Source organism: Lissotriton vulgaris, chromosome 2_1 (assembly GCF_964263255.1).
Source record: "Lissotriton vulgaris chromosome 2_1, aLisVul1.2, whole genome shotgun sequence".
In the NCBI taxonomy this organism is placed as follows: Eukaryota; Metazoa; Chordata; class Amphibia; order Caudata; family Salamandridae; genus Lissotriton; species Lissotriton vulgaris.
In genome coordinates, this window is record NC_141687.1 from 1,962,994,266 (window position 1) to 1,963,014,075 (window position 19,810).

Consider the following 19,810-nt stretch of genomic DNA (forward strand, 5'->3'; position numbering starts at 1 on the left):
TCTCAGTCTCCTGTTTATCCCCATCTTCATGCATCTCATCTTATTTCCTGCCCCCCATTGCCTCTCTCCCTCCTTCTCTTAATAATTTTTTGTACAGCATGCAGTATCCAGTCATTTTTACAGGCTTTTGATATCAGAGATCTCCTTCCCTCGCTACTCCCCAAAAAGCAACACTAAAGTGCTGTTGTTTCAAATGTTGAAGAAACTGCTCTCTGAGACACGTCCCAATTAATATTTCAATGTTCCACACGTAAACGCGTTGTGAAAAAAATCCCCAAAACGAAAATATGTTTTAAACTATGAACAGGGCTCGTCTTCATGCTCGGTAGCATCTATTTTGTGGGAGTTAGGTGTGGAAACATTCAAGAAGGGTTTTTTTCCAACATTTTCTCTCTGCATTAGATATTTATGATGACAGATAACCTAAGAAAACGAATGTTCTGATTTCGGACAAATAGCACACTACTTTGCCAAATACATTTCAGCAGTAAAAGCTTTCCAATTTAGGCAATTTTATAATTACTTTTTCTTTCGATATGCTTGTACAGAACAAAAGAGAAGCGGTATAAAACGAAAGCTAAGTGATGAAAACCTTCCCTTCCTTTCCCTTCCCTTCCCTCCCCTCCCCTCCCCATTTTAAAAAGTTAAAAATCCTGTGGCAAAACATTTCATTAAGAGGATTGTAAATGGCATCTATAAAAACGGTGGCAGACAAAATGGATAGTTGCAGGCAGATTGGCCTCATCCACTTACGTCGATACAATAAAGAAGCCGGACAAATAAAGAGCACATGGGTAACATCCTGGGTGGAATTATTGCACAAATTACACTCAGGGGAGGAACCGTACCATTTGGACAATACATTGTTAAGTGGAAGAGAACCCTGCCTCAGTAAAAGCCAAAAACGACGCACTCCATGAGGGAGGTTCCAAGTAATATAAGATTGTACTTTGTTTATCAGGCAAGAATCAATAGCTGAATGAATGCCTCTCTTAGAAATACGTGCTTCCCTGTCCATAGTAAAACTTAATTTCCAGGTGGCCTGCTTCAAAGTTGCCTTAAGCTGATATGATGATAAAGTAAAAAGTACCGATTCGTCCAATTGAAGCAAGGCCACCGCAGTTCTAAACTTTTTTACAACTAATGATTGCTCATTTAAGGTTCCTAATAATTCTTACTGAATAAAGGATCTTAATGTACCAGGTTCACCCTTTACAAGGCTTGTAACCCAGCGCACTATCCCTGCGAGACCCTGTACCCAACTACTGCGCAGCCCAAATTCCAGCCTAAGAGCCGCAACAGCACAGGCAGAGTTAACTGAGTCTAGATTCCGCAAAATTTTACCTTCTGTTGTATTTAAAAAGCCACATTTTCTTAAGTTGAGTAGTTCGATACCATACAACAAGGACGCTGGGATTTTTGCACGGAAACCCTCTATTAGGAGTGCGAAGTGTCTTCTGCCTGTGGATCTGTAAAGGGAGATTAAGCTTTTACCTTGTAACATTGCTTTCCTAATATTGTTTCCTATATGAGCATTTTCATTTGAGTTTCCACACACTATTTTTCCTAGGAATACATATGAATTTACCACTTCCAATTTTTGTCCACCAACAGACCAAACATATTTCCCAAACTTTAACTTTTTCCTTTCCTTTCCCGCAAGCACATTATTTTACTTTTAGACACATTTATCTTTAAGTGATGGGCCTCTGCATATTCATGTAATACCTGCAGACGACTATTTAATCCCCTCTGAGTTAAATCCAGTATTAATATGTCGTTGGCATATAGCAAATAGACTATCGATTTTCCCCCCAATAATAGGGCGATACCTTCACTTAAAGTCAGGGCATAGGGTAGATCAGATATATATAAGGAAAATAATAGGGGAGCCAACAAGCAACCTTGTTTTAGGCCTTTTGTTGTAGTAATAACTTGGGATAGACCTCTTTCCCCTCCCATCAATACTCTACACCAAGTGTCAGTAAGGAGAGCTCGAACCAACTCCAAAAGGGTGGCCGGCATGCCGAGGTCCGATAGTTTTCTCCACAGCAAAGGACGATCTACTTTGTCGAATTCTGTGGAGAAATCTATGAAAGCTGCGTTCACTTTCCCTCCTCGGACCTTAACATATTTTTCAGTTATTACTTGCAATGCCGTTAGATTAGCCATGATTCCATGCCTTCACCTAAATCTGGTCTGTTCAAATGGAAGAATTTCACCCGAGTCCACCCAGACATTGATTTGCGTCAGGAGGCATTTGGCGAAGACTTTACCCACGGCATCTAAAAGTGCAATTTGTCCGTAATTGTGTGGGTCGTCGCGGTCTCCCTTCTTGAAGAGGGGAACTAAAATACTCCCTTTCCAAGATGGGAGAAGGGTTTTATTTGCAAAGCAGAATCTGAAGACCGGGAAAAGGATTTTACTCCACATTGCACTGTTTTGTTTCAAAACTGAAATTGGGAGTTCATCCGGGCCCATTGCCCCCGAGGAGCGCATACCCTTAATGGCCAGTTCAATATCTTTTTCAGAAGGTGGTCCATATTGAGAGGGGTCTTCATTTACTCTGCTATAATCAATCACATTCCCGTTACTTGCATAAAGGTTCTGGATATAGCCAACCCATATATGCTCTTCAATAGCAACTGGAAGTGGTTTTGATGTAACTCCACAGCCCTTCCCGATAAGAGACCAGAATGTTCTTGTTTGACCTTTCAACGCAGCTTCCCTCAATTTAATCCATAAACTATCCTCCCTTTCTTTTCTCATCTTAACCCTCACCCTAGTGCTCCATCTCTTGAGTAGTAAAATTCTACGATATCTTTCGGAGGAGTTGGTCAGATACTGTTCCCTAATTAATTAATTTATTTCAATATTAAGAAGACGTAGAGATCTGGTTCGGGGTGTAAGGACAATGTTGATTACCTTCATGGACATGGTGTAGTGCCCACATCCTGGAATGGCATAAATCAAAAATAACAACTTGAGAGAAAGTGTTGCATCTATTCATTTCATGCTATTCATTAAGGGTGCAGTACATTATTTGGCTAATAAAGGTTTGAGAGAGCGCAAATTTGAATAAAAATTATGTATAGGCCGTATTTACAAGCACATCGTATAACGTTGGAATGAAACGTATATCGTAATGTGAAGTGACACTTATAGCATATAGATAACCGATATAATCCAAAGTAATATAGGAAATGTAACTGTATTCACTTTAGAACCTGTATTAGATTTAGAAGGCCCGTATATGTAGTGGGCTGATGTAGAGATGGTGTAGAAATGCTTACGAAGTGTAGAACGTGCAAGGTCGAATTCATGTACGTGTGTAACCTTTAAACGGAGAAGCAGCGAGAAATGAAACGTGAAGAAATGTGTAGAACATGTATAAAACGATATAGAGAATGAGAATATAAAGTTATGCTTTACGTAGTTTATATTCTATGTACAATGTATTCACTTCCATGTAAAGGAATTGCTAAACAAGAATATATAAATGTGTGTTAAAGGTTATACTGTGTAGAAGCTTTTTGTAAGGATGTTAGAAAGGTTTAGGTCATTTGTGATTTTAACCTGACTGACCAAGGGTTCGCAGGAGTGTAGTCCGCTGTATATAATTTAGTGGGCTACAGGAGTCGTAAATAGCTTGATGTGGACATGAGAGCCAAGAAGTCTAGCACTTGTTAGATTTAAGGTGACAACGCTGGACAAGGTTTATGGTCTGAACGTGATGAGAAGCGCTTAGAATTTGAAACTTGTTTTGAATGACCATTCACAGGACCTAGAAGGTCAAAGAATAGCAGTTGTAAGTTAAAGTCTTGTTTAAGTTCATATGACTTTTGATCTGAAAGTGTCAGTTGAAGTCGCCAACAAGAAGACGAAGATGACATCTAAAGAAGAAAGGTCAACTTAACGGACGGCGAAAGAGATGAAGCAATGGACGAAGCTAGAAGCTGACATCATCGGGGAAAGTCCGTGGTGGGCGTCAAGGGGCGTTCCACCCACACTGTGATTGTGTATTTTAGGGACAGCACCCCGGGGATAAGATAGCGAAGGCGAGGGCGAACAGCTCAGAGCAGAAGTCATCATAGAGAGCAAGAGCGTAGATGACTTGAGCAGATGCGCTGAGAGAGATCAGAGCGCAGGAGAGCAGTAGGCCGAGGACCCTTAAGAAGAGCGGATGGGTAGGCAGAGAGGGTACTGCTTCTTAAACTTAAGTTACCTTTAGAGGTTAAGAGAGTTTGATCTTCTTTCGAAGTCAAACTGCTGACACCTTTTTAGGTTAGGAATTTGCAAAGTAGGGATGTCACATAGCATAGAGTAGGGACAGAGTTAATGTGATACTTTTCTCTTTCTGTAGATGACGCCAAGGAACCACTTCACATCGATGCTTTAAATTGCTGATTCTGGAATTGATATTGTATTCTTTTGTATACTTTGATCCCGAGAGGATTGTAATTGCATCCAACTTTGACTTTTATATAAAACTTTCAAACTTTATAAGTTGTAAGTGGTTCTTCCGAGTGGCGTCAGTTAATGGGGTTTATCTAAACTATGCGGGGGTTGTCTTTTACTCAATGACAGATACTAACGGTCCAAAATAGATGAATGAGATAAGTTATTAAATTGATATCAAAATCTCATTCCCCGCAGGTTCCTTTACACCTAGTAACAACCTGTGCTATTGCACTCTTTTATTGCTTTGTGGATTTTCTTTTATTACTTATGCTATTGCTGGGATATTTTTGGACAAAAAACAATCCAACAAACATTATCATTTGAAACATCAATTGCTCAAACTTTCACTAATGCTAGATGTATTGCATTGTAAATGCTTTATTTAAGCTTGCATATAATTACATCCCTTTAGATACATTACAGGTTAAGTAAATAGTTGCTAAAATGGTGATATATTCTTAAGTTCAGAAACGTTGGCAATGTAACAAGCTAATGCTGACAAGACGAGGAGCAAATCATGACGCCACTTAGGGCAAGGCTGATAGAAGAGTATATGTCCATGAGAGTGACACGGTCTGGCATTTAGATTGCATTGTGCAGTCCCTGGTTTGCCTGAATGAATCAGGGGTCCCCTAACCTGTGTAGAGGATCATCGAGGCATCGTTCCACAGGTTTTTTGCAGTATGCCACTGATGTACAGATACCTCATCCTTGTTCGAATTGTCCTGCCTGACCTGTGGAACCGAGTAATGAAACAGGTGTGTGGGAAATCATAAACCATATGTTTCAGATTTTGGGCCCCTGATTCCTTGCTGGTTCCACCAAGCTGAATGCTCGCAAGGATCAGCTCCTGATCAACACTTGTCAGGGTACAATCAGGAATTAAAAGACAGCATGTGGTGAGATGGCTGCAACGGAATCACCAGAGGATTCACTCAGGTTCAGCATAATTCCTACCGTTAAGTGTTCAGTTAAGGCCTTGATTCTTTTTCAAGGTTCTTTGTTTATTTGCTCAGAGTATCCTTGAAAGAAATGCCTCATGCAGTTTAAACACATTTTGTTAGGAGTTGCTCTAGGTGCTTAGCTCAGCCTTAACAGCACTAACTTCCACCACAGAGTAGCAGTGTCACGCTACCGGCAGATGTTTCACAATTTTCATTGAGCAGCAGTCTCACACCACTAACAGCACTCTCATGCTCTTAAAGACTAGCACCAAATCCAATAAGTTGGGCTGATAGTGAAAGGGCCTTTTGGTGGGTCTCTGTGTGTGTATCAGAGCTACTGGTTTTGCCAACTGAAAGGATGTAAAATAACAGTGTCCTTTCGAAGCATGCCATGTTTAATTGGTTACATGCCGATGTGTTATTGTTTGTTAATTTTTGTAGATTTATTTTTTTTGTGAGAAGAGGTAAGTCTTGCAGGGTGCACCAATTAATACACCTGTTTTAAAATACAAAGTGGTGTGGAAATCGTTTTCCAACCATGTTTCAGGCAATATATACATAAGGCCACCTTTATTTTATTTTGTATCGTTATCTGCAGGTAAAGGGCAAGGGAGATTTTGCAATGTCCCAAAAATTGCATACAGCTTGATAGGAACTCAAATGTATAACTAAAGAAGGCACTGAGAGACTACTTACGTATTGAGGATAGGCTCACTCATCCACTTCTTATAGAGGTCAGAAGCCAGCTCCCAGCACTCTTGTATATCATAGGTGCAGGCAGTGTTTATGGCACTAACTTCATTATACCTGGAAAATAAAATAACTGTAGTTAGACACAGAGATAGATTTTAGGCAGTCTAAACTACCAAACTATACTTTGTCATAGCTTATAGCTCGCTGCCGATGGCTGTACCGGTTGTTAAATGCCCTGAACTTGACTTATAGGCCCAAGCGGCAGGCAAAGGCCTATAACGAAAGTGATTCCCTTTCACAACTGGTATAGCCCAAGGTAGAAGGGCTATAAGGATATTAGAACATTGCACCCACTAAGGGTAAAATGTTCTAAATGTAAAGGTTAGAAACATGAGGACGAACATTTGAATGTCAAAGTTCAGGACTTATACCAGAAATTATAAGCCCGTAGCTACTCCATTGTTTTCATTGGAGTGCTCAACATTCTAATATTCTAATGTTTGTTAGACAACTGATAATGAGGTTCTCACCAGGGAGGCAGGAGATAACAGGAAATGGGACTCATGGGAAAAAATAGCTGAACCGCTAACTGTGATCAAAGTATCTTTTCAAGGACACCATTCTGTGACCTATTGTGAAGACCTGAGACAGTAGGGAGTTTACGTGCTCTGAGAGTTTGCTTAAATCCAATTAGATGCTGAGTACAGGTAATGCATCACCTGTTACAAACTACGTTTTTGCAGATTTATATTAGCGTGTGTTCCTAGAGCATTTTGAGTTTTTTAGGATTACCCCTCTTCAGGAGAAATCAACTTTGAGCCCTTCTTTTTCCAGAGACGTCTACTGGTTTATAACTGAGAACACTTTCCAGCTTGCACAATTCTCTATAGATGAAATGCTAAGGCTTCATGCCAAAATATTCCTATTCTCTCATCAGAACTCTTCATTTGGGTTTTTGAACTGACACCTTTCTTTGCTAATTGAAAAAATTGTCATTGTCATTCTTAATCTAGATCAGGGAGTTCCTTTATGGAACACACTTGCTATATTTTTGTTTTTGTAAAACTCACAAATTTAGTATTTTACCATGTCTTGAAATACCTACTAATGTATTAGTTGAGTTTGTAATAATGATGACTGAAAAGTTGATTAAAATAATGTAATCTTACTAGATTAATGAAACCCTTTAACTCACATTATCTCTTTGTTAATTCTTGTGAGGTCTCAGATGAACTTCACTGGTCCTGTTGAATTATGTAAATGATTATTCATTTTCAATTCTCTTTTGTGGCGAACAAAGGTCCATATGACCAATGGCAGGGTTTATTTAATGATTACACTCGAAGACTGAGATGAAATAATCCCAGGCACAACATATTCAAGAAACAGATGGTTATAGAATTGTAGTGTTTGGGAGCAACAGCTGTCCACTATTGTGAACAGGTTCTTCAGAATCTGGTAATTAACTTCAATTAGATTAGGGCACTAAATAAAGCTTATTTTTTTACTGCTTTTGTATAACATTGTTCACTTTCCAAACTGCGTTTAGCAAACAGGAAACAAAATAAAGCAAAATCAAAAGCCTAATTTAACCTAACAAACAATTAAAAAAAGTGATAGACCTCTATAAAACCTTGTAGGTAGATTCAAGTAGTCTTATCTTTCTTTACTTTAGAATGTTATCTATTTTACTTTTATGTTTAAAAACTTAAACCATAAACATAAAGTTCCACAATTCTAAAAAACGATTAATTTTGGAGCATTGCTATAGGACCCATTTATAACATAAATTATGGATTGGAATCTGGGCATAAAGGGATATTTTACGCCTGAGTGTTTTGAGTGGCAACTTAGACAACTCTAGCTTCCAGAGTGATTCAAGGGCTAGCTAGTCGGATGGCCTTCTGATCATAGCCTCAGCTACAGAAAAGGCTCCAACCATCTTAAATCCGCACCTGGACTCAGCTTGAGTGAGTCCTAACCCCCCATGTCGAGCTCCTCCAGCCCTGGACCATTGGTGGGGGAGGTAAAGGTGCTCAGATTGGCAAAATATAAATATTGGGATTTCGGATGTTTTTGGCAAAAAAAAGTGCTATGAGAACTGAGAGGAGACCGGGACCAACCTGCTCGTCTTTCCACCCAAGGTGCACTGCCGGTGGGTCTGACTTTGAGGCAGCTCCCACTTTGTTTTTCTAGTCAGAAGCAAATACTGCACAGAAATACTTCACTAAAGGACCTCTCATCGGCTACAGCCTCCAGCTTTATCCAGCTGGAGATTTTCGAGTTCCAAGATAGAGACTAAGTGCAAGCACACAAATCTTCCTCACAACGTCATCCAGTGGCTCCCAGATGATGATGCCTCCTCCTGTAACACCACCTGCAGCCTTGTCTCGCTGAACTTCTGCCTTCTTAGAGACATGTTCTTAAAATTTCTTATAACATTGAAGGTTAGTGCGGACCGGTCCCAATCCACTTTTTGTATTCGACTTGTGCTCCATCATAGTTGGCCATGTCTGCCTTGGCACTTTGATCTTTTAGGCACCAGTTTTTAACTTAAACTTTAAGAATTCATAACTCTGGTTCTATTGATTGAATTTTGGGATTATGGTGCTGAATAGTTCTTTAAAATATACCCCATTTTTCAAACATGGTTGAACTTCAATGAGCAATTTCATCTGCTGAAGACTGAGGGGCACACATTATTCACAGCATTATGCAAATTTGACAAACCAGTCAAAATATTATTCATTTTTAGGCAACACCCGAAATTCTGACATTAGAAATCAATTCTTAAATGAAAAAGCATTTTTAGAAGGATATACTCTTTCAACTTTAGAGCTTTCATAATATTTCGTAGCTCTGGGTATACCACCAGTGCCAAATGAAACAAGCATTTGCAATGCAATAGGTCTCGCATTAGGAAAGTTTGAGCTATTGGCATTGTAAATTACACTTTTTTTATTTATGTGTTGGTTTAGAAAATAGATACATTAATAGCATTGTCATTTACAATGTCAATAGCTTAAACTTTCGCAAATGTGACACCTATTCGTGTTGAGAGTGAGTGAGTGAGTCAGTGAGTGAGAATGAGTGGGCGAGTCAGTCAGTGAGTGAGAGAGTCAGTGAGTGAGAGTGAGAGAGAGTGGGTGAGTTGGTCAGTGAGAGTCTGGACAGTGAGTGAGTCAGTGAGTGGGAGAGTCAGTCAGTGTGAGTGAGAGAATCTGTGTGAGTGAGAGTCAGTGTGAGTGAGAGAGTCAGTGTGAGTGAGTCAGTGAGAGTGAGAGTTAGTGTGAGTGAGAGTGTCAGTGAGAGAGTGAGAGTCTGTGAGAGTGTCAGTGAGAGTGTGAGAGAGGGAGAGTCTGTGAGAGTGTGATAGTTAGTGCGAGTGAGTCAGCTATTAATGCAAGGCATTTGCATGTAGGGTGAGTACTCTAAAGCTCAACTTTAAATGTATAAATCCGGATGGGAATTTAATTAAATATTTTACCATTTGTTTTTTGCTTGATTAATGCTTGTTTCTTTATTTGTGCACGTTGTTTTGTGGTTGAAATCATTACAATTGAGACAGTCAGGGTCTCCGGTTTTCAGTAAAGGCTCTGGATACTATTAAAGATTCAGTGGAGGTCCAGAACAGTCAAAACGTTTAGAACCGCAGGTCCAGTATTGAAGTCATTGTTCGTGGGAGCTCAATTACAATTTTGTTTATTGTGGGTATGCAGTTGGGAGTATAAGCAATGTGGGCAATGTGTAGAAAGTAAGAGAGAAGGATTGCCAGATGCTAATCCATGAGAGGTGTTGGTACGCTGCACGTAGTAAGACTGCACCATAAAAAAACAAGCTGCCGTATTTTATAAATCCCCATCATTTTACCAACATTTGAAGGATGAACAACCCAGTGGGCACGCTTGTATATGAGCTTGTGCCTTGCACCATACATGTTTACATTACAACTTGTGCTTGCAAGAGTAATTAAATCAAGAGATACTTGCATATGTGCATAAAATAAATTAAAGCTGAAAAGAAGGGGCCGTAAAAAGCATAGCAGTGTCCAGTGAAATACGCATTAACGGGAAAACAAAGCTACAACAGATCTATATGTCGAGTGAAAGTGATAAGCGATATCTCTTTAATTAAATCAAGATACACTGTATGTGTAGCATAAGGAAAAACAGAACGAAAGAGAAGTGAAAGAGTGGCACAAACTGCTGTATTTCATAAATCCCCATCATTTTAGTAACATTTGAAGGATGACCAACCCAGTGGGCGCGCACGTATATGAGCCTGTGCCTTGCGCCTTACATCTTTACATTATAACTTGTTCTTGCAAGTGTGTTTATTGTTATACTACGGTGTGTGGGGACGGGGCAATAACTGGTATAGCTTAAAAAAATGCAATACCTATAGGGGAAAGTGGTTGTTTTCCGTGCGCTCGAACTTTCTTTGTGCCAAAGTGAAGTATTTTCGCTGCACCACCAAAAGCTACGCACACACCGGAGATGAAATCTCTAAGATATCGCTGCACAGATGCCAGTGTCCTTGTGCGCACCATACAGTGGCACAAAAGCAATGTAAAAAAAAAAAAATACCGCAAATCACCGCCGTCACTCTGCCGGCCTGCGACCAGGAAGTCAGGCAGGCCGGCGCGACAACAGGAAACAGGAAGTAGGAGGGCGGGAGCCTACCCCGCCTCCCACGGAAGAGCCGCGATTCGACGGAGCCGTGTTTGGAGCACCGGAGCAGGCAGGAGCCTACCCTGCGCCCCGGTGCCGAAGGAGGGAAGAAGAGTCCTGCTGCCGGGCCCTGCAGCGGAGGAGAGCCGCCGCACGAAGGAAGCCGGTGAGTGGGTTGCTGAGCGGGGAGGTGCGGGGGGGCGGGGGGGAAGCATGTGCGCGCGCGGGGGCGGGCGGGCTTTGTATGTATGTGTGCGTGCGTGTGTGTGACTGTGGGGGAGGGGGGTGTGTGTGTGAGCGAGTGTCTGTGTGCCTGGTTGTGTGTGCCTGCGTGTGCATGCGCTCGACTGTGTGTGCGTGCGTGCATGCAGAGGGGTGGGGGCTGCCTGCCTGCGTCTGTGTGAGCAAGGGCTGTGAGTTACTCTGCGCATGCGCGGGTACTCTGCGCATGCGCGGGTCAGACGCGCGCTCCCGCGGTGAAAACTGCGAGGAAAAACGCTCGTAACAGATTGGTGTCCTCATTCCCATCATTCCCAATAACGGGCCACAATAGGTCTGAAGCAGACACCTTCAATGCTCACGCATTGAGGGTAGGTCTGCTCGACCTAAAAATGCTCTAAACCCACACCTTAACTTAAGGGTAGAGCAATTACAGAAAACACGTCCTATAAAAAAGTAGCAAACTTCACAAAGTCTAAAAAAGAAATCAAAACTAATAAAACAAAATACTTAGGAGCTCATCTAAAACTCCATGGGCCTCGAATGGCACTGGCTGCTGTCTGCATTTAAAAATTTGATATACACCCCTTTTGAAGGAACCCCATGAACTCTGTCGCACCCACCGAAATAAGCCACCGCTGACTTTTTAACCTCGGAAGACACATGATCAGCCACCAGATCACCACCATCCTCAACACCTTCATCACAAAAGCTACTTTTCCCAATTACTGGAAACATGCAGAGGTGAGGCCCCTCCTCAAGAAACCCACTGCAGACCCCAGCAAACTCCAGTCCCATCTCACTGCAATTGCTTCCCGCTAAACTCCTGGAGAGGGCCATCAACCTCCAACTCACTGAACATCTGAATAGAAACAACCTGCTTGACCCTTCCCAATTTGGTTTCAGAGCCAATCACAGCACCAATACAGCCCAGATCACTGCAACATATGACATCCGCATGCTACTCGACAGGGGAGACTCAGCCACAGTGATCCTCCTTTACCATTCCGCATCCTTTGACACCATCTCCCACCACACACTTAACTATTGGCTGCAGCATCCCTCAATGCTCAACCTTCAGTCCAACTCTCTTCCATATCTGCATGACACCACTCTCAGACATTGTCAGAACCCACAACATCAACATCATCGCCTATGCTGATGATACCCAGCTCATCCTCTCGCTCTCAGCGACCCCACCTCGACGAAGACCAACTTCCACAACTGCATAAAGATGGTCCCAGAATGGATGAAAAACAACTCCCTGAAGCTCAAAATGGACAGAACTGAAGTTCTGATCTTTGGCAGACACACCTCTCTCTGGAATGACTCCTGGTGGCCATCGGAACTTCGACCCATCCCCACTCTGAAAGATCACGCCTGCAACCTCAGCATCATCCAGGACAGCAAACTCGCCATGAAACGTCAGGTTAACATTGTCTCCTCAGCCCAAGGAGGACCTGGCTTAGCAGTTCGGGCTGGACTGTTCCCATAGGACACAGGGTCAAGACTGATTTGGATATGGCTGAATTCAAACTGGAATGGCATGGTGAGCAACAAAACAATGGATTTAGGCCCATATCTCTGTACTGGGGTAAATGTAGGACATTGTTCTGCATTCTGTCCATCAACTGTTGTTTTTGCATTTAATATTGTCTCCTCAACCTGCTTCCACACCCTCCACATGCTCCGCATGGTGTTCAAGTGGCTCCCCATCCGCACCAGGAAAACAGTGGCAGAGGCCCTCATCACCAGCTGGCTGGACTACGGCAGCAAACTATGCTGACATGACTACCAAACTCATTAGAAGACTGCAAATAATCCAGAACACAGCAGCCAGACAGGTCGTCAACCTACCCAAGATGACCCACATCACCCGGCACCTAAAAAACCTCCAGTGGCACCCCATCCAATTTAAGCTTCTGGCTCTTTCCTAAATAACCAGTGTCCCCTTTCTTTAATTCATGGTTGTTGTCTCTTTCTGCCCAGCGCCTTGAGACCTTCTTGGTGATTTGTGCGCTATATAAGAACATATGACTTATGACTTATGACCCACGCCTACAAAGCCCTCTATGACCTAGGATCCACCTACATGACCCACCGCCTAAATTTGCACCGACCTGCCAGGAAGTTCCGCTCCACCCACCTTGCCTTGCACAGACACCATGCTTCCTCTGCTTCCACACCGGAGTAAGTCCCTTCTCCAACCTAGCTGCCAACTCCTGGAACACCCTTACCCTTCACCTTCGTACATCATCCTCGTTGACTCACTTCCAAAGGAACTCAAGACCTGGCTCTTCAATAGATACCCACAGGACCTGCATACCCTCTTGGGTTATATGCCACGCTCTACAAGTACCGCTTGATTGATGGATTGATTGATATGAAGATGTTTCTTGCCCAAATTGCTTCTGATGACATGGCTGGGGTATATTTAGCAAAGCTGATGAATGCCCAATCTGCCAGATCAATGTGGCTGTTGTAAATTGGGTTACTGGTTGAGGGGGTGATACGCCACTCAAGCATAAGCCATAATTTCTGTCAGGGCTAGGTCACACGCAAAACCCAGATTGACCTCTGCTTAACCCTCTGGTAGCTTGGCACAAAAGCAATCAGGCTTAACTTACAGGTAATGTCAAAAGTATTTATACAAAACTTCAAACAGTAATAAAAATGAAAAGACAACACAAGAAGAATCCCACATCAATTTAGACGAATATAGTACAATTTAATAAACTTTTTCAGACCAAAATCTAAACAATCCAATCAGTAGAACTAGAGATATACACTTTCAAAGTTTTAGGTAAAAACAGTGCCATAAAGTCGCAAGTTCAGGCCGACCATGATGGAGCTTGAACAGGATACAGGGAGCAGGTGAGGCCCATTGAATAAAGTACCTTAAATCCTCCTTGGGAAGTATTTCAAGATCCCGCATTGAGGATGCAGTTCCGAGGACAAGCAAAGCTTCCATGCAAGATCCTGCATCACGTGGAGAATGCCGTCAATTAGGGGCTTGCAGTGCAAAAACCTGCTTTGAAGCTGAGTTGATCAGCGGTGGTTCTAAGGAAGCTATGGGGCTGCAATGCTAGTCCTGCATTGTCGTCGAAGATGCAGTCAATAAGGGACTTGTGATGTGAAATCCTGCCCCGGGAATGGGTCGTGCAACAGCAGTTATGAGGCGGAGTTGCAAGGAGATGCACACACTGCATTAGTTCTGTCCACTGGACCACAGCTGGATTGGCAGAGCACTTGTAGGCCCTCTTCCCAGGGTCCAGGACTGGGATTGCATCACTTTAAGGGTAGGACTAACAGCTTTTCTGTCCCTGCGGTTCTGATCAGCAGGCAATCCACTAGTCCTTGGTGTCTTTTGGGTGGTCCCGGGGTCAACATGCAGGTCCAGTCCTTCCCTCAGGCAGTAGGTAGCAGGGTAGAAGGACAATCAATCAATCAATCAATCAGGGAATTGTAAGCACGCTACTCACCAATGAGGGTCTCAAGGCACTGGGGGGGGGCCTGTCCCCAGATCTGTTTAGTTGAAGAGTGAGGTCTTGAGGGTCTTCCTGAAGGTGTTCAGGGAGGGGGCGCGTCTGATGTCTGCCGGTAGCTCGTTCCAAGTCTTGGCTGCAATGTAAGAGAAGGATCTTCTGCCTACTTTGACTCTGTGGATGCGCGGAGTTTCGGCCAATGTGAGGTTGGAAGATCGGAGGTTTCTTTTGGGTACGTGGAACTTAATTGTGTCGTTGAGGTATTTGGGTCCGTTGTTGTGTAGGCATTTGTAGGCAAGAGTAGAAGTCGTTCTTGCAGAGAAGCACAGCAGTCCTTCTGATTCTTCCACAGGTCCAGAGGTGGAGAGAAGGGTTGGGTCTGAGGGTTGAACCTCTATATCTGATGCCCAAATTGAAGTAGGAAAAGGTTCTGGAGGTTTCCACCCCCAAAGGTGTTTGGAATTGCCTGCCTATGTGGCTTGACCCAGGCTTACCTGGGGGTCACTATATACTAGTGTCATACCCTTTGGGAGTGTACTGATGCTAAGCCTTTGTGATGTACAAGCATGGTAGATGACAACTCCTCCCCCTCATCTTGTCAGAGAGGACCCATCCTGCCACCACCTACGCTACTTTGTTTAGCTGAATGGGAGAAATGTATAAAGACCATTTGCCAACTACACATAGTCATGTGGTCCAGGAAACAGGCTGCAGATACCAAATGATTAGGATGAGAAAATATCAAATTTCGAAATATTGCATTTTTATAATTACAATTAAAAATCCACTTTACCATGAAAGAGATTTTAAAAATACAATTCTTCACCTTAAGCTAGTAATAATGCACAATTACTAATAAGGTCCAGCTAAGTCTTGATAAATTAATCCTTGCTTAACCCTTGGTAGCTTTGCATTGAGCAGTCAGGCTTAATTAAGGAGAAAGGTGTGTCTAAAGCAGTTAATATCACCAAAACGAATACATAAGTAAATGGCACAACCCAGTAAAAAACCAATATCAATTTATGGAAATAGAGAATATTTTTATCTTTCAAATGACATCAAAATTACCAAAATCCAATGTAGGGAACCAGATAAACGAATTTTCAAAGATTAAATGGCGCCAAAACACTTAAAGAGCAACTTGCAGCTATTTGGTTGTGCTGGACTGGAACAAAGTTAAAGTTTTACATCAGCCACAATGGAGCGCAAGTCCGATACGCTGTGTGCTAGGTCCTGTTTACTTTCAGACTTAGGGCCTGATTTAGATCTTGTTGGAGAGGTTACTCTGTCATAAAGGTGTTGCATATCCCATCCTTTGTAATATAAGTCCCGTAGAATATAATGGGATTATATTTCAGTGGATGGGATATCTGTCACCGTTTTTGACACAGTAACCCATTTGACAAGATCTAAATCAGGCCCTTAGCCTTTTACTTTGAAGCTTTTCTCTCAACGTCGAGTCCTCAGGTTCCTCGGATCTGGAGTTCAATTCAATGATGATGACTGCTGCAGCGCGATAGCTCGGTGAGCCTCTGGAAGTCTTTGTCTTCGGTGTCAATGGCTTAGAGCTCTGGAGGTTTCAGTGGTGCAAACCAGTGTGGTCAGTCTATTTTGTGGTTTGACGTTGGTTGCTTGAATCTCGATGACAAGCCAGTCTCCTCCTGGAGCTTTTTAGCAAAACTTTGTAGAAAGTTTCTAAACTTTCAGAGCATGTTCCTTGTTTCATTTGAGGGGAGAAGTTCCAGTAGCACTGGCCTAGAGTAAAGAGCCTATTGAGGCTTAGGACTCAATCTCCCACAATGCACTTACCAGTGGTCAACTTGGGTTATCCTCTCTTTGGGCTTGCAGGTGACTTCTTCCAGCACATTTGTAGCTGTTGATGCTCTGAAAGTCCACTCCTTTTCCTTTGATTTAGGGACCGTCCTTTCTTTGTAGAGCCTTGAGAGTGTGTCAGGTGCTGTCCTTTGAGTGCAATCATTTTGTGGTGCAGTCCAAGTGTCCAGCAGGGTAGTCCATCTTCCTTTGTTCCATGCAGTGTTCTGAGGAGCTTTTGCAGCTTTGGCATTTTTATCCTTCATTCTGGGCTGGCAGAAGGTGGAGACACTCCAACCAATAGAGATAAAGTTATCTCCATGTGCTACGACCATTTCCTACAAAGTGTGGCATAAAGTTGACCCAGAATGCACTGTTCTCTAAAAAAGAAAATGGATAAATTATCTCCTTGGAGAATGTGTCTGCTTAACCCAACCCAGAGGTGTGGTTAATATCTGACTACACTTCCCTTCTAGCCCCTCTCCTAATCTAATTAGGGGACTCCCTTCAGGCTGGGGATCAAGGAAGTGGGGGCTGGCCTGGGTCCTGTGACATCTGTTTTCCTGCCTTTGAAATCCAGCTTACCTTCCTAGCCCCCTTCCACTTCTTGGCTTCTCAAAGAAGCAAATCTCCTCCCACCAAGTGGCTGTATTGTTTCAGCCCCTGTCCTATTCACACCTACTCAGGGAACAGCTTGGCTCAGACTGCCAAAGGCTGGCTTATCAGAATAGGCTGCTACAGGGCTTCGTTAGGTAACTTCAGGCTAGTAAGTTATAAACCTAATGTCCTGTAATACTTATAATAAGTGAGATCTTGGAAAATGGTTGGATTTATTGTAACCATTATTTTGATACCTTATATTGCTGCTAACTCCAATTACAAGTTAGACAATATTTCCTAAAGCCTTCACATGTTGATGTATGGGGCTAGCAACCATACTGTAGGGAAACATTTCTCTTTCTGTTTTTCCTTACCAGGGTTATAAAACATCTTTTATATTTTCCTTGCTTTTTATAACAATGCACCCTACCCTTGGGGCACCTTGGGCAGACCTCAGGGATGACTTATATATAATAAAAGGAATATCTGATTCCAAAGTTTAATTTTTACATAGTTTCATTTTAAAACCAACCTGCTTGGCGGGTCTAGCTTTAAAATGACACCAGCCACCACATAAGTGCACACTTAAATGCATTAAACCCACTGGAGTCTCTAAACCCACATACCCTATAAAATACTAGGGATTTTACCTGCAGGTGGCCTTAGCCAATTATAATTATATCAATGACCATATATCTTTTACCAAAGCAGTGACCCGGGCCAGGTTAGCAAATGCCCAGGCCACCTTCAGAGTCAGTTACCACCAGCATCAGTCAAGAAATGGGGGTGATCAGGGCAAAAGGATGACTTTCCTGCAACAACAAACTCAAAATTCGAATATACTCCCAATTGAAAGTTATCATTTATTAAATGTTATAAGTTAACCCAATGTTATCCTATGGCAGAGGTCTAACAGTAATGAAAAATAAATCTAAGAGTTTTTCTCTACCAGGACATGTAAAACTTAAAAGTACATCTTGCAATTTCAAATACACTGCACCCTGCCCTATGGGCTGTTTAAGAGCTACCCTAGGTGAGACTTATACGCATTAAAAAGGAAAGTTTAGGCCAAGCAAAAGGTTTATTTTGCAAGGTTGAAATGGCAGTTTAAAGCTGCACACATAGGCTGCATGCCAAGCATGAGGATTGTTTAAAGAGCTACTTAAGTTGGTTACACAATCAGTCCTGCAGAAGCATTACCGGGTCCCATGTATGCTGTATCACTGGAACCAAGCTGTACCCGGCTGATGAGCCCATACCTAGGGAAAAACCGGTCCTGGGTTGCCTGTGTACTAGTTCAGGGAGGACCCGAGATGGGTCCAAACAGTGGGTGGCATGGAGCACAAAATAACGATTGATTGAGATGCAGCCTGAGTGATGACCAGAGGCTGAGATTAATTCAAGTATTCCATACATCACTGTTTTGTATAATTATCACCCAGGGCCACTATCAGCATTTAATTTACACACCCTGGATACATGTAATATCACTTTACTAGGGCCTTAGAAGTACATTAAATGAACCAATTAAACCAGGTTTAAGAGAGAGAGCACAAACACTTTAGCACTAGTTAGCAGTGGGAAAATGTGCAGGGCCTAAAAGCCAACCAACATTGGTTTAGAAAAACAGAAGGGTGAAGGCAAACATTTGGGGGATGACCCTGCAGAAAGGGTCAAGTCAACAGTGGCATGCCAGATAGGTTGTTAATTTTTTGTTTTGAAGAACAAAAGTTTGATATATTGGGTGTTTTCAAACAGCCCTCAAGAGACACTGCTTGTTCATACTGTACCGGAGAAAGTACACACACGATGACACAAATGTCAGCCTTTTCTTCCCTCTTCCGAGGAGTCTCCTAAAAAAGCCCACTACAGTGTGTTGCAAAGTTGTATCCACTCCAATTAGTGAGATGGTTATTGACCTGGGAGCTATTCTTCACCAAGTCAAGCGAAGCTCCTTTTCCACCCTATTTACAACCAGAGCCTAGAAATTGTGTGTGTAATTCTTATGTTTTGAAACATGTTGTGTTTTTATGTTAGTGAAACTGACATCAAGAGTTCCTATGTCCAACCTATAACCAACCCATTAATGTGGGCGTCATAATTGTGGGCTCCCCTACAGGGAGCCGAGCACTAAGTAGGTTGTAGCAGGGACGGATCTTTGACAAATGTGTGACTACAAGGCCGCCCCGGCATGTCCCCTAGGGAGTTGATGCCCTGATAACATGGGGTAATTCCTCTTTAGAAACAGCAGCAAGTATTAGACTTGCCTAACAACAATATTAAATGTGCCACATGCAAATTGCTTACCAATAGTGCACTCACGTCCTTGGGGAAAGTGACCTTATTGCATCTACCCTAACGAAAGCCCAGGACCGTTTTCTAGGCCACTAGAAAGGGCTGAAACATGTTGGTGTCTAGTTTAGGGTTATAGGACCTTCACATCCTAAATACGATATTATGGTGTTTTTACCTTCCCTCCCACTCAAAAAATAAAAGATTCTTTAAGAGTGGGTGAGGAATTTTCTCTTTAAAGATACACCCTCATACACCTTTTCATAAGTGCACCCTGAAACATGGTTGAGCCCACCCTGGCCTTTAGAAGTTGGGGTGAGCCCGATGATGAAGCATGTCACTATTAGAGTGTGATCTATATATTAAGAAAGGGTTTATTTTCCCTTCCCACCCACAATAGTGGGTTGGTTATAGATTGGACATAGGAACTCTCAGTGTCAGTTTCACTGAAAAGAGAACCACTATATAATAAATAAAATACCCCTTGTTCCCTGAACCTTTTGAAAGAAACACTCAGTGTGTTTTTTTAGAATGCACACTTAATTTTCGATGTACATAATAGGGAGGATGTGTCCCTTTCTTCCTCTTTTGTGAGGACCTCTCTACAATTCCAGTGCCCTTTTGGGTCCCTAAC

At 42.5% G+C, this 19,810-nt stretch overlaps 1 protein-coding gene across 1 annotated transcript in view; it reads right to left on the bottom strand.

Annotated features, from left to right (window-relative positions):
* Positions 1–19,810, bottom strand: part of LOC147733567 (aminopeptidase Ey-like) — a 538,593-nt gene that overhangs the window by 95,673 nt on the left and 423,110 nt on the right. The window contains exon 16 of the mRNA XM_086958155.1: positions 6,102–6,212. Coding sequence (XP_086814281.1) covers positions 6,102–6,212 — 111 coding nt within the window. The remainder of the gene's footprint in view (positions 1–6,101; positions 6,213–19,810) is intronic.